Raw genomic sequence first — 12190 nt, forward strand, 5'->3', positions numbered from 1 at the left:
TGGATATTGAGGGGCGCCTGGGTGGCTCAGTGGGTTAAAGCCTCTGCCTTCAGCTTAGGTCATGATCCTGGAGCCCTGGGATCGAGCCCCACATCGGGCTATCTGATCAACAGGGAGCCTGCTTCCCTTCCTCTCTCTCTGCCTGCCTCTCTGCCTACCTGTGATCTCTCTCTCTGTCAAATAAATAAATAAAAAAAAGAAAAGAAAAAAAAAAAAAAGAAATGGCTATTGAGTAACAGGTGAAATAAATGCATGAATGAAGACCAAAAATCACAGAACACAGAAAATAAGTGATTGAGGGCTTTGAATGAAAAAGTTCTCAAGAATTATCTTTATGATTACAAAAAATTCCACTTTAAGGAATATACAAAAATTGGGCGCCTGGGTGGCTCAGTGGATTAAGCCTCTGCCTTCAGCTCCAGTCATGATCTCAGGGTCCTGGGATCAAGCCCCATGTTGGGCTCTCTGCTCAGCGGGGAGCCTGCTTCCTCCTCTCTCTCTGCCTGCCTCTCTGCCTACTTGTGCTCTCTCTCTCTCTCTCTGTCAAATAAATAAATAAATCTTAAAAAAAAAGGAATATACAAAAATCAAAGAAAGTCTAAGTATCACAAAGTTGACACATTCACAGAGGTCAGATTTCTAATGGTATGAATATCAAGAAAAGTATAAAGCATTTTGCTCAGCATAGAATGACTACGTCTCACCAACAGACTGGCTGGCTGAGCTTGGAGACTCCTTGCCAGAGTCCTTCATCTGGCCCCTTTTCTATCTTTCCTCCATGCGATCTCCAGGCACCATCTTGATTCCTGCCATCAGAGAGCTTTCTACTTAAGTACTGTGGTATTTTTAAGGACAGGCATCAACATTCTGCTTGTTGGTTTGGTCACATTAATTTGCATTAGGACTCCTACTGGGTTCTCATTTCTGGCCTAAGGCCCAATTTCCATGCCCATCTGTAGGACCATGGAAACTAAGGGCAAAATTCTAAAATCTGAGAATATGAAATGTAGATGTAAAAGTCACAAACTCAAGATGCCCCACACCTTCTTCTCCAGAAGCTTTTTCTTCTGGAATTGTTATTCACCCTTTGCATCTGGGAGGGAGGGGGAGGGCAGAGGTTACCTGTAGCAGCGGTCCGTGAGGGGCGTAATCACCAGCCGGGGGGAGTTCCCCAGGTACTCATAGCCATACAAGGCTTCTGTGGTGATCATCTGCACCTGCACGTCCTTTGAATCCCAGTAGTAACGCAGCTGGGAGATCCACTGGAAATCGTTCAGGTCACAGATGTTATCCCCAGATAACTTGGCCACCACATCACGAGCTGTTGGGACAGATGCAGACATGGAAACACACAAATGCAGAGCTGTCAGCATACTCCTATGCCCACAGACTGCTCAGAGGGGGTCTGAGGACATCATCCAGGCCAGCAGTCACTCTCCACAAACAGTTTCAGACTCAACCAGCCTCCCTGCCTACCCCTACCCTGCACATAGCAATTTCTTTTGGAGGCTGGTCTTTGCTTCACCCGAGAAGCCATGCAGAGAATCTGCTGTGTTGTCGGCAAGCAGTACAGCAGAGGCATAAAAAATGCATACTATGAGGGGTGCCTGGGTGGCTCAGTGGGTTAAGCCGCTGCCTTCGGCTCAGGTCATTATCTCGGGGTCCTGGGATTGAGTCCCACATCGGGATCTCTGCTCAGCGGGGAGCCTGCTTCCCTCTCTCTCTCTCTCTGCCTGCCTCTCTGCCTACTTGTGATCTGTCTCTGTCAAATAAATAAATAAAATCTAAAAAAAAAAATGCATACTCTGAAATCAGACTGCTGGGATCCTAATTCTGAATCTGCCATGAACTAGTTACGTGACTTTGGGCAAGTTGGCTCCACCTCTCTATTGAGCTGCATAATCTGTAAGATGGGAATAACACAGTACCTACCTTATAGGGTTATTATAAGGTTATCAGGAGGAGTAACTGTACATACAATTAACCCTCGAACAACAGGGAGGCTAGGTGTGCCCACCCATGGTACGGGAAAAAAATCTGCGTAGAACTTTGACTCCCCTCACACTTAATTACTAATAGCCTACTGTCAACTAGAATCCTTACAGGTAATAGCCAATTAAGACATCTTTTGTAAGTCATATGTATTATATACTGTGTTCTTATAATAAAGCTAGAGAAAATATTTAAGAAAATCACAAGGAAGAGAAAATACATTTACAGTATTGTATTTATCAAAAGAAATTCCCATGTAAGTGGACCTGTGCAGTTCAAACCCAGTTATTCAAGGATCAACTGTATACATACACATATATATACCTACACGTACATATATATGTACATATGTAAATATCTACACATCTACACGTATATAGATAGATGAAAGGAAGAAAAGAAAGATTATATAAATATTAGATACTGTTATAATTCCCAAATTCCTGGGGGACTGACCCTGAGAGTGTTGCAATATGTAGTTACCCCAAATGCTGTCATATCTCCAGTATGACATTTTTGGCCATGTTCTAGGCTTCTAGGATATCCTAGGAGAAAACAGTCAGCTTGGCAAGGGAAAGGGTCTCATGAACCTATGGTTAGATATAGTCTTTCCATCTGGGGGCCTGAGAAACCAGATGGGAGATATACTTCTGGGTTTCCTTCTTTCTCTCACAGGATTATGAGCCTAATTTAATCTTCTCACAGTGATGGGAGGCCTTGATGTTGAAGAGTGCACAAAGATCTCTAAGAATCATTAGCTATTTTTCAGGGAACTCTTAGGTGAGAGCTATTGAGATCTCAGAACTAGGACAGTAGGGGTGGCTGGGTGGCTCAGTTGGTTAAGCCTCTAACTCTTGATCTCAGTTCAGGTCTTGATCTCACAGTCGTGAGTTCAAGCCCCATGCTGAGCACAAAACCTACTTTAAAAAAAAAAAGTAGGACAGCAGCTCTAATTTAGTTATCTCAGAAATAAAACTTTGTAAAGGGATGTTTCTGCAAGTCTACTACCTGTCTGCGAAGAGAAGTCTTTATGACAGTGAAATCCAAAACCTTCTAAAGAAGAGTCCTTCAAGATTACACTGACAGCTCTTCCATCCTTCTTGAGGAACTTAATTCCCCTTCAGGTTCTTGAGGGAAATCACAGAGTGGTAGCAGGAGTAGGGGTTGCCATGAGGGACCCAAGACGAAGGCAAGTCTCAAGGAAATGACTTGGGGATGCCTGTGTGATGCAGTGTGTATGTGCATGTATGTTCCATGCATGCATGTGTATGTGCATGTGTGCATGTGTGTGAACGCAACCCCCCTGGGCAGTAACCGCACCTGCACTTCCTGCCAAATGAAGAGCACATTTTTCTTTCTTTCTCCCTGATTTCATGCTAGTCTATCCAAGAGAAATTAGATTGAAATGAGCATCAGCCTTAGGGAGAATAAGATGCCACGAAATGCCAGGAGGAAGCTTGGTGTGTGAACAAGAGAGACACTGTTTCCAGGCAACCAGCTAGTCCAGCCCTAGTTTCCTTGGTGGTGATGGAGTGAGGGTGAGGGGGTGGTTTGTTTTATATAAAGACCCCAGTTCTTCCTCCTCCTCCCCTTCTTCTTCTTCTTTTTTTTTTTTTTAAAGGAAAGTGCTGGAAGGCATTATCTCTCTCTCCTGTTGAATCCCTGCATACACTGCCCATTTTCAGTCTCTTGGGTTTGGAATCAGACATAGAATTACAATTAAATCAATTACATCAAATTATAAAACAACCTCTGCTCCTTAGTAGCTGCTGTATGCCTCTGGGTAAGTTATTTACCTCAGCCTCAGGTTCTTAATTTGAGAAGTGTGCATAAAAGTGAGATAATGTGTGTCAAGCACTTAGCACAGAGCCTGGCACCTGGTGAGTATTCAAAAATATTAGCCATGGTCAGTCTCAAGAAATCATTCTAAGATGGTGAATCTCAGAAATGGCTTTGGCTGCCATTGTCTCTGTGAGAGCCCTGTTTGGAGGTTTCCTGGAAACAAGAGTGGGGATGGGAGGGGAAAACACACTGGAGATTCAGAGATTCAGAGAAGCTCTGGCTTCTCTCCTTACCTCCTCACCTCACTCTCAGTTGGAGAAGCCCCTCCCTAATGGCAAAGGGGACCCTGAATCACTCCATCCAGGGGAATGGAGAACGGCAAGCTTGGCTGCTATTCTTAGACAGTCAGCAACGCCAGGGAAGCCCCCTTGCTCACCGTGGACATCGATGACCGTGAGGGCCCCGAGGGTGAGTCGAGCCCCACTGCTCAGCTTCCCTCGGACCAGCTGGACAATCTCTGCAATCTGATCGTTGCTCTTTTTCAGAAAATCCTGGCAGGGGCATAGGAGGAGACAACTGGTTAAATTGGATTCTCCTCTGTAACCCCCTCTTGGGGAATGGCACCCTCTACCACCCCAGAGTCTAAGCCATCCCTCTGGGTGCCTTTCCCTTAACCCCTTCATTAATCTCTAGACAAAGTGCAAATGCATTATGTTAATTGAAAGAAGCCAAATTTCAAAGGCTAGATACCTTGATTTTATTGTTATGATATCGTGGAAAAGATAAAACTGCAGGAGCAGACAGCAGATTGGTAATTGCCAGAGGCATGGAGCGGGGGAAGGAGTTACCTCAAGGGGATTGAGGGAATTTTGGGGGGGGGCATGGAACAGTTCTATATCTTGATTGGGATGGTGGTTACACAAAAGGATGTGTTTGTTCAAACTCAGAACTGTACACTAAAAAGGGTAACTTTTACTGTATAGAAATTACACGATAAATATGAATTAATAAAAAAAAACCTGAAATTTTTCAGATTAAAGGAGACACGGGGGATGTGAAAACTAAATGTACGTAAACGATAATCCTGGAATGGATCCTGGACCAGACAAAAAAAGACATCAGTGGGGCAAATGGCTAAATTTAGATTAGCCAATTTAAAAGGTCTATGGATTAGATAAAAATGTATCTTGCATCAATGTTGGTTTCCTGATTTGGATAACTGTAATGTGGTTATTGAAGATGTTAATGTTGGGGGATTCTGGATGAAGGGTGCATGAGAATTCTTAGCATTATTTTTGCAACATTATTTGTAATGCTGGCATTACTTCAAAATGAAGAGTTAAAACACAGAAATAATTGTAAAAAAGGAAAAAAAATGGAGACTAACTTTATAGGTTCATAGTTCACCTTCCCCACTTCCTACCTATGCAGGTCCAGGCAAAAGATATTAACCCTCTGAGTTTCAGTTTCCTGGTCTGTCGAGTCTAGATAATTACAACTACCTCTTGGAGCTGTTTTGAAGATTAAATGAGATGGTGAAGCACTTGGCACAATGTGAATAAAGTATGCAGTAAATACTGATGGTTGTTGTTATTAATAAAGTACCTGACATGCAGCAAAAAACAAACAACCTTTTCAGTCCTTTCCCACTGCCCTTGCTGTGGGTCTGGAAAACCCCTGGTGATAGGGCTGCTTTGCACATCTTTCTGAACCACACCCATGCCACAGCTACTCTGGACCCAAGTGCCTTCACTTGCTGGAATGCACCATATTTTTCGTCTTCAGACTTTTGCACATTCTGGTCTCTCTCTCTGGAACATTCTTTCTCCTGTTCTTTGCTTGGCTAATTCCTATTTATATTTTATGTTTCTTCTTAGACACCATTTTTCTAGGAAACTGTCTCCACTTCTAATGCTTCTCTTATTTCTCGCCTTCCTCCCCATGCTTCCTGGATCCCTGTACTTTCCTTATCACAGTTCTAGCAAAGACACTTTTTATCTCCCCCAGTAGACTGTAAACCCATGAGGACAGACACCATGTCTCTCTCATTCAACTCTAAATCCCTTTGCCTAGTAGCCTCATTCCAGCATGGAGCAGATGTCAAACAAATATTTGTTAAATGAACAATAGATGGATGGATGGGTGGATGGATGGCGATCCCATACCAATACCTGCTTCCTTTAGGATGCTGAGCCACATTATTCAGCATCCATATCCATCAGGGCAGGGGTGTATGATGGGAAGCAGTCTCCCCTTTTTATAGGTAGGAAAACTGGGGCACAGAGATGCAGTCACAAAAATCAGAATTTTTTAGTGTTTCAAAAATTTGAAATGAAATACATGAAAGCAGTTTGCAAGTGTCAAGTGCAATATGTTTGTAGGAATTATCAACATGGAATGTGTATAAATTTGAACCTTGGTCAAATGCTCATGTTCTAATTTTAAGGTATAAAGCAAAATACAGTAAAATGAAATATTTTCTGGTCCACAGCCAGTCATCTATGGGGAGAAAGAACAGAAGGTCTGATAAGATCATCATGGGAAATGATACCATGGTGAAAAGTTTGGGAATGAAGTTGCCATTCATTTCTTCAGTAAATATTTATTAAGAACCTACTATGTGCTCAGCATTGCAATAACCCCAGGAGATATAATAGTGAACCAAACAAGCATGGTCTCTGCCCTGTGGGGGTCATAGCCTGGGCTCTAGTATTGACTAACTTGCCAGCTTCTCATTTAACTCTCCCACCATACAGTACTATGACGTTGTAATACAATGTGGTGTACTGTAGCACATTATATAGTCAAGGAGACTGAGACTCAGGTTAAGGAACTTGCCCATGGTCACACAGCTAACAAAGAAAAGTATCAGGATTTGAACCCAAGTCCATCCATGTCTTGAACTCTCAAACACTGGTTTCAATGGCAAGAGTTAACTGGAAATATACAGGCCTGGATCTGAAGACAAGTAGGACTTGAGCACTCTTGGTCTCAAGGGAACATGGAAGGAAGAGCTGTGTAGGTAGGTTTGTGACCAATTGCAGGTGGCAGTAAGTAGGTAATGGTGGAGGAGGAGGGGAAACAGGACCAGGTGATCTTTTGGCCCAGGAAGAAGACCAGAGGTCTCTGTTGGTGGAAATTCTACTAAGTTGACCCTTGAAAGCAAAGACTGATAAAAACTTAAAATACTGCAGCCTAGAATTTCTGCCTGGGAAGGACCAGGGTGGGTATTACAACAGAGAACTCCGTGGGTCAGTTCCAACGCCAGATTCTCCATCCCACTGTCCCCATGAAAACCCTAACTTCTCTATGCCACAGTTGGATGCTGTGATTTTTTATTGTTTAAAAAACATGGCTACTCATTTGTGACGACGTGGATGGAACTAGAGGGTATCATGCTTAGCGAAATAAGTCAATCGAAGAAAGACAACTATCATATGATCTCCCTGATATGAGGGAGAGGAGATGCAACATGGGGGGTTAAGGGGGTAGGAGAAGAATAAATGAAACAAGATGGGATTGGGAGGGAGACAAACCATAAGTGACTCTTAATCTCACAAAACAAACTGAGGGTTGATGGGGGGAGGGGGTTGGGAGAGGGGGGGTGGGGTTATGGATATTGGGGAGGGTATGTGCTATGGTGAGTGCTGTGAAGTGTGTAATCCTGGCGATTCGCAGACCTGTACCCCTGGGGATAAAAATATATGTTTATAAAAAAAATAAAATTTAAAAAAAAAAACATGGCTACTTTAATTATATGTCCTTCAGATCCTAATCAAGCTTGACTCTCCTCCACTAGCTTCATGACATGTTCACTTACTGGTAGGGTCTTTTCCACCAGGGCTTGGGATACCTCCTTGGTCCAAAAGATGGAAGAGACACAGATAACCACTTGGCCAGGCCACTGCAAGACCCACTGATTACGACGTACCTGGGAAAGTACAGGGGGTCATGTGGTATGTCAGTTCATCCTGTGGGACCAAAACCCACTTCTGAAAAACATTCCCCACCGCCATATCCCCTCAACAAACACACAACTCTCCCCCACTCTCGGAAGCTACTAGACTTGACATCTTTGGGATTACTGATTTATGTCTTCCTCCCTGAATTTTTTGGAAAAAAAAAATCATCAACAATCTCATCAACTTTTTTTTTTCCTTTTTCCTTAAGCTCCCAATCCAAGGATTTTACATAGTTATCATCAAGGTGTTGTTCACAGAGAGTTTTCATAACTACCCTTTCTGAAGGCTACACAATGTTGCAGTGGTGGGCCAGTTTTCTCAGCCTAGCCCAGTACCCCAACCCCCCAAACTTGTTTTTAAACTATAGATGTGGCAAACTACACCAGAGGGCCAAAAACAAAATGTTTTTGTGGCCAAAAACAAATGTTTTTGTAAATAAAGGTGTACTGTAACAGAGCCTCACTCATTCTTTACCGATCATCCACAGCTGCTTCTGCACTACCAAGACCAAGATAAATAGTATGTGCAGCCCACAGAGCTGAAGACATTATAATAACATTTGCTTTACAGAAAACATTTGCTGACTCTTGCTCTGGATGCAATGGCATGAGGTTCTTCCATACAGGTCACCATTTTTCTTTTATTTACATTTAAATTAAATTTACATTTAAATTTTATTTATTTATTTATTTATTTTTAAAAATTTTATTTATTTATTTGACAGAGAGACAGATCACAAGTAGGCAGAGAGGCAGGCAGAGAGAAGGGGAAGCAGGCTCCGTGCTGAGCAGAGAGCCCGATGTGGGGCTCGATCCCAGGACCCTGGGATCATGACCTGAGCTGAAGGCAGAGGCTTTAACCCACTGAGCCACCCAGGCGCCCCTACATTTAAATTAAAAAAAAATTTTAAATTTAAAAATTCTTAATTTTTATTTAAAATAAATCATAGGACAAAGGACCGGCCTTTCGTTTACAATGCAGTATTTCTAAGAGGGATAGCAGGGTCAGTACCCTGTACTTTACTAGGAAGGTGTTAACTGAATATTCTTCCATTCGATGGATGTGATTGTGGGGGTGAGGCCCTGAAAAGTAAGAAGAAAAGGCACTCAAAGTCAAGGAACACAAAGACTGGTCTACCAGTCTACCAGACTGGTCTACCTATATTTAACCTTGCTACGAGCTGGCTGAAGAGTGATCACCAACAGTTATTTTCTTTTGGCTTTCTTCAGTCATACCTGTTTCCCCTAATACTTGGGGAGTTTAATGAATTGTACTGTTCATGGCATGTGTACTGTAAACGAAAAGCCTAGAGGGAGAAACACTTAATTGGAAGGTGCTCTAAAAAGACCTCCTGCCATCATTTCATTTCACAGAAGGGACTTGTAGCTAGCAGCCAGAAGGTTCTGGCTAACCATCTTATCTTGTACCATCTGCTTCTAATTGTTTTACCAGAAATATGTGCATCACCCCAGGATTCAAAGGGAAAGAAGAGAGAGGCACAGCAGGGTCGTGGAAGGGTCAGGTGTTACCCAGCAGGATCCGGGTGGGTTTTGGTAGAAGGCAGAGGGGTGCTTAGAATTGATCCATTTAATCTTCTCCCCAATGTTGTTGTCGCTGTACTAACACCCTGGCACCTGTACCCCAATTCTCATTTACCTGGACATATGCTTCAATCCCAAGTCTAATAACCTCCTGCATACTGGCAATCATCATCTTCTCCACCTGCTGGAGCCACTTCTCCACCATGCCCTATAGGGGTGAGACAAAGCAGCCACAAGTTAGCCAAGCCCAGAGGGAGGGATCATGGACAGACCCAGCTTTCTCTCTGGAGGAAGGCTGGAGGGAGGTCAACGGTCTGACACCCCCTCAAGCCAATATTCTTTAATTATGCATTTTATATTTATTTGCTTATGTCTCTTTTTTAATTCTGAGATGTATGTGTGATGTAAAAGGAAAAATAGGGAATACTTAACATGCGTTTCATGTCATTTTCTGAAACACAACTTCTTGGAAGCAAATGATACATTTATGTTTCAGTTCATAAAATAAATTGCTCATTTCTAATGAACAATCCTAATTCTTGCCTTATTCTAGTGGTTTTCAAACTTTGCTGTGCACTGGAATCATTTCGAGATTCTTAAAAATTATGGACACCTGACTTCCGTTCCTAGCCATTCATGCAACCTGGGCATTTGGATTTTTTTTTTAAAGCTCTACAGGTAATTCAGATGTGCAGCAAATAATTCAGTTTTAGAATTTCAGGACACTGTAGCTCTTAACTTCAGGCACCTGTTAGCTAGCTGGGGTCTATTTGGTAACATGACTCCTGGTTATTACAACTTAGATGTGTGGCCGGCAAAAATGCCTGACGAAGTAAAGCCAAGAGTGCTTGTCTATTTCTACTCCATGGTGCTGTCATGTTCAGCAGGAGTGGGAGAAATTTACATTGTACTCATTATATAAGGACACTTTATAAAAACTTGAGTAAAATAGCATTGATTCCATAACTTTTTAAAAAAAAAGATTTTATTTATTTATTTGACAGAGAGATAGAGAGCACACAAGTAGACAGACCGGCAGGCAGAGGGAGAGGGAGAAGCAGGCTCTGCACTGAGCAGGGAGCCTGATGCAGGGCTCAGTCCAGGACTGTGGGATCACGACCTGAACCGAAGGCAGCTGCTTAACCAGCTGAGCCACCCAGGCACTCCAATTCCATAATGTTTTATTGACCTTTAAAAAACACCTACCCCGGGGCGCCTGGGTGGCTCAGTGGTTAAAGCCTCTGCCTTCGGCTCAGGTCATGGTCCCAGGGTCCTGGGATCAAGCCCCGCATCGGGCTCTCTGCTCAGCGGGGAGCCTGCTTCCTCCTCTCTCTCTCTGCCTGCCTCTCCACCTACTTGTGATTTCTGTCTGTCAAATAAATAAATAAAATATTAAAACAAAACAAAAAAAACACCTACCCCATGTAAGCCTGATGATTCACAGACCTGTACCCCTGGGGAAAATAATATTATATGTTAATAAAAGTAATTTATAAAAAACCCCACCTACTCCAGATGGAGTCTGTCTGTCTGACCAGATCATTTTTTTTTTTTTTTTTTTGTGAGAGAGAAAGAGAGAGACAGAGGCAGACACACATGAGCAGTGGTGGTAGGGGGTGCAGAACAGAGGGAGAGGGAGAGAGAGAATCTTAAACAGCCTCCATGCTTAGCACAGAACTGACACAGGGCTCAATCTCATGACCCTGAGATAATGATCTGAGCCAAAATCAAGAGTTTGACGCTTAACCAACTGAGCCACCCAGGTGCCCGTGAAAGCAGATCGATTTTAACTGGGCTGTACTCATGGAGATCTGAACAGCATCTGCTGTTTGCCTCCACAAACAGGTTTGGTTGAAATCCTCCCATAAATTTAGTGGGTTGCGTGGATTGCAGTATAACCCCCATCGTAGAGATGAGCAAACCGAGACTCAGAAAGATTACGCAATTTCCCAGAGTCACCCAGTCAGTAAGCTGTGAAACCCAGGTGTTCCACACCCAGGCAGTATGGAACTTGTGTCCAAGCAAGGGCTTAAACAATCAATATGCTCTCTGCCTCTCTCTGTATTGCTCTGCCAGGGACAAAAGAATGAAAATGAGTAAGAGGAGAGTTACTTTGGCTTGAGCTGGGTAGATTTTCTGTTTGAATGGAACGGTTTCTTTTTCTGAGCTGATCATTCCCACAATCTCCAGACTGCTTGTAAATTCTAGCTTGGCAATTCCTTCAAAGCACTTCTTTAAATGTGGTTGCACGCGGAGGGGGTCCTTCGTCTCTGACAAGATCTCCAGCAGCTCATCGTTTGACAGGAAGAAGAACCTATTTCAAAGCAAACAAAGATGGAAACTGGAGTCTCTTTTGAGAACTTCTTTTCCCAACAAGGTGATATTTTCTAAAGGGAGAGGACACCCCAGGTACACCAGCCATGTCCTAGAGTCTTTTTAAGGCACATTCCTTTTCACCATTTTTCATCTGGGACATAGAGCATGGACACAGTTTTGACTCAGAGCAAGAGAAAGTAAAAAAGCTGGTATATATGAATTCAATATGGTTTGGGTGTAGGATACTACCTTTTGGGACAGTGGTTCTGAACTTTGGCTGTACTTTAGAATCACCTGTGAAGCTTTTTTAAAAAAACTCCAATGCCAAGGTTGCACTGCCCAGAGTTTCTAATATAATTGATTTGGGGTTGGGTCTGGGGATTGACAGATAGATTGATTGATTTGAAAGATTTATTTATTTATTTGACAGAGACAGACACAGTGAGAGAGGGAACACAAGCAGGGAGTGTGGGAGAAGGAAAAGCAGGCTTCCTGATGAGCAGGGAGCCCAATGTGGTGCTTGATTCCAGGACCCTGGGATCATGACCTGAGCCAAAGGCGGACGCTCAACCACTGAGCCACCCAGGCACCCCACAA

General features: G+C 43.0%; 1 protein-coding gene across 2 annotated transcripts in view; it reads right to left on the reverse strand.

Annotated features, from left to right (window-relative positions):
- Window positions 1–12190, reverse strand: part of DNAH3 (dynein axonemal heavy chain 3) — a 175063-nt gene that overhangs the window by 95282 nt on the left and 67591 nt on the right. For both annotated transcript variants that reach the window (XM_047714390.1, XM_047714392.1), the window contains 5 exons: window positions 11390–11591; window positions 9393–9485; window positions 7595–7705; window positions 4211–4325; window positions 1123–1321 (listed from right to left, as the gene is read on the reverse strand). In XM_047714390.1, coding sequence (XP_047570346.1) covers window positions 1123–1321; window positions 4211–4325; window positions 7595–7705; window positions 9393–9485; window positions 11390–11591 — 720 coding nt within the window. The remainder of the gene's footprint in view (window positions 1–1122; window positions 1322–4210; window positions 4326–7594; window positions 7706–9392; window positions 9486–11389; window positions 11592–12190) is intronic.

Source organism: Lutra lutra, chromosome 18 (genome assembly GCF_902655055.1).
Source record: "Lutra lutra chromosome 18, mLutLut1.2, whole genome shotgun sequence".
Lineage (NCBI taxonomy): Eukaryota > Metazoa > Chordata > Mammalia > Carnivora > Mustelidae > Lutra > Lutra lutra.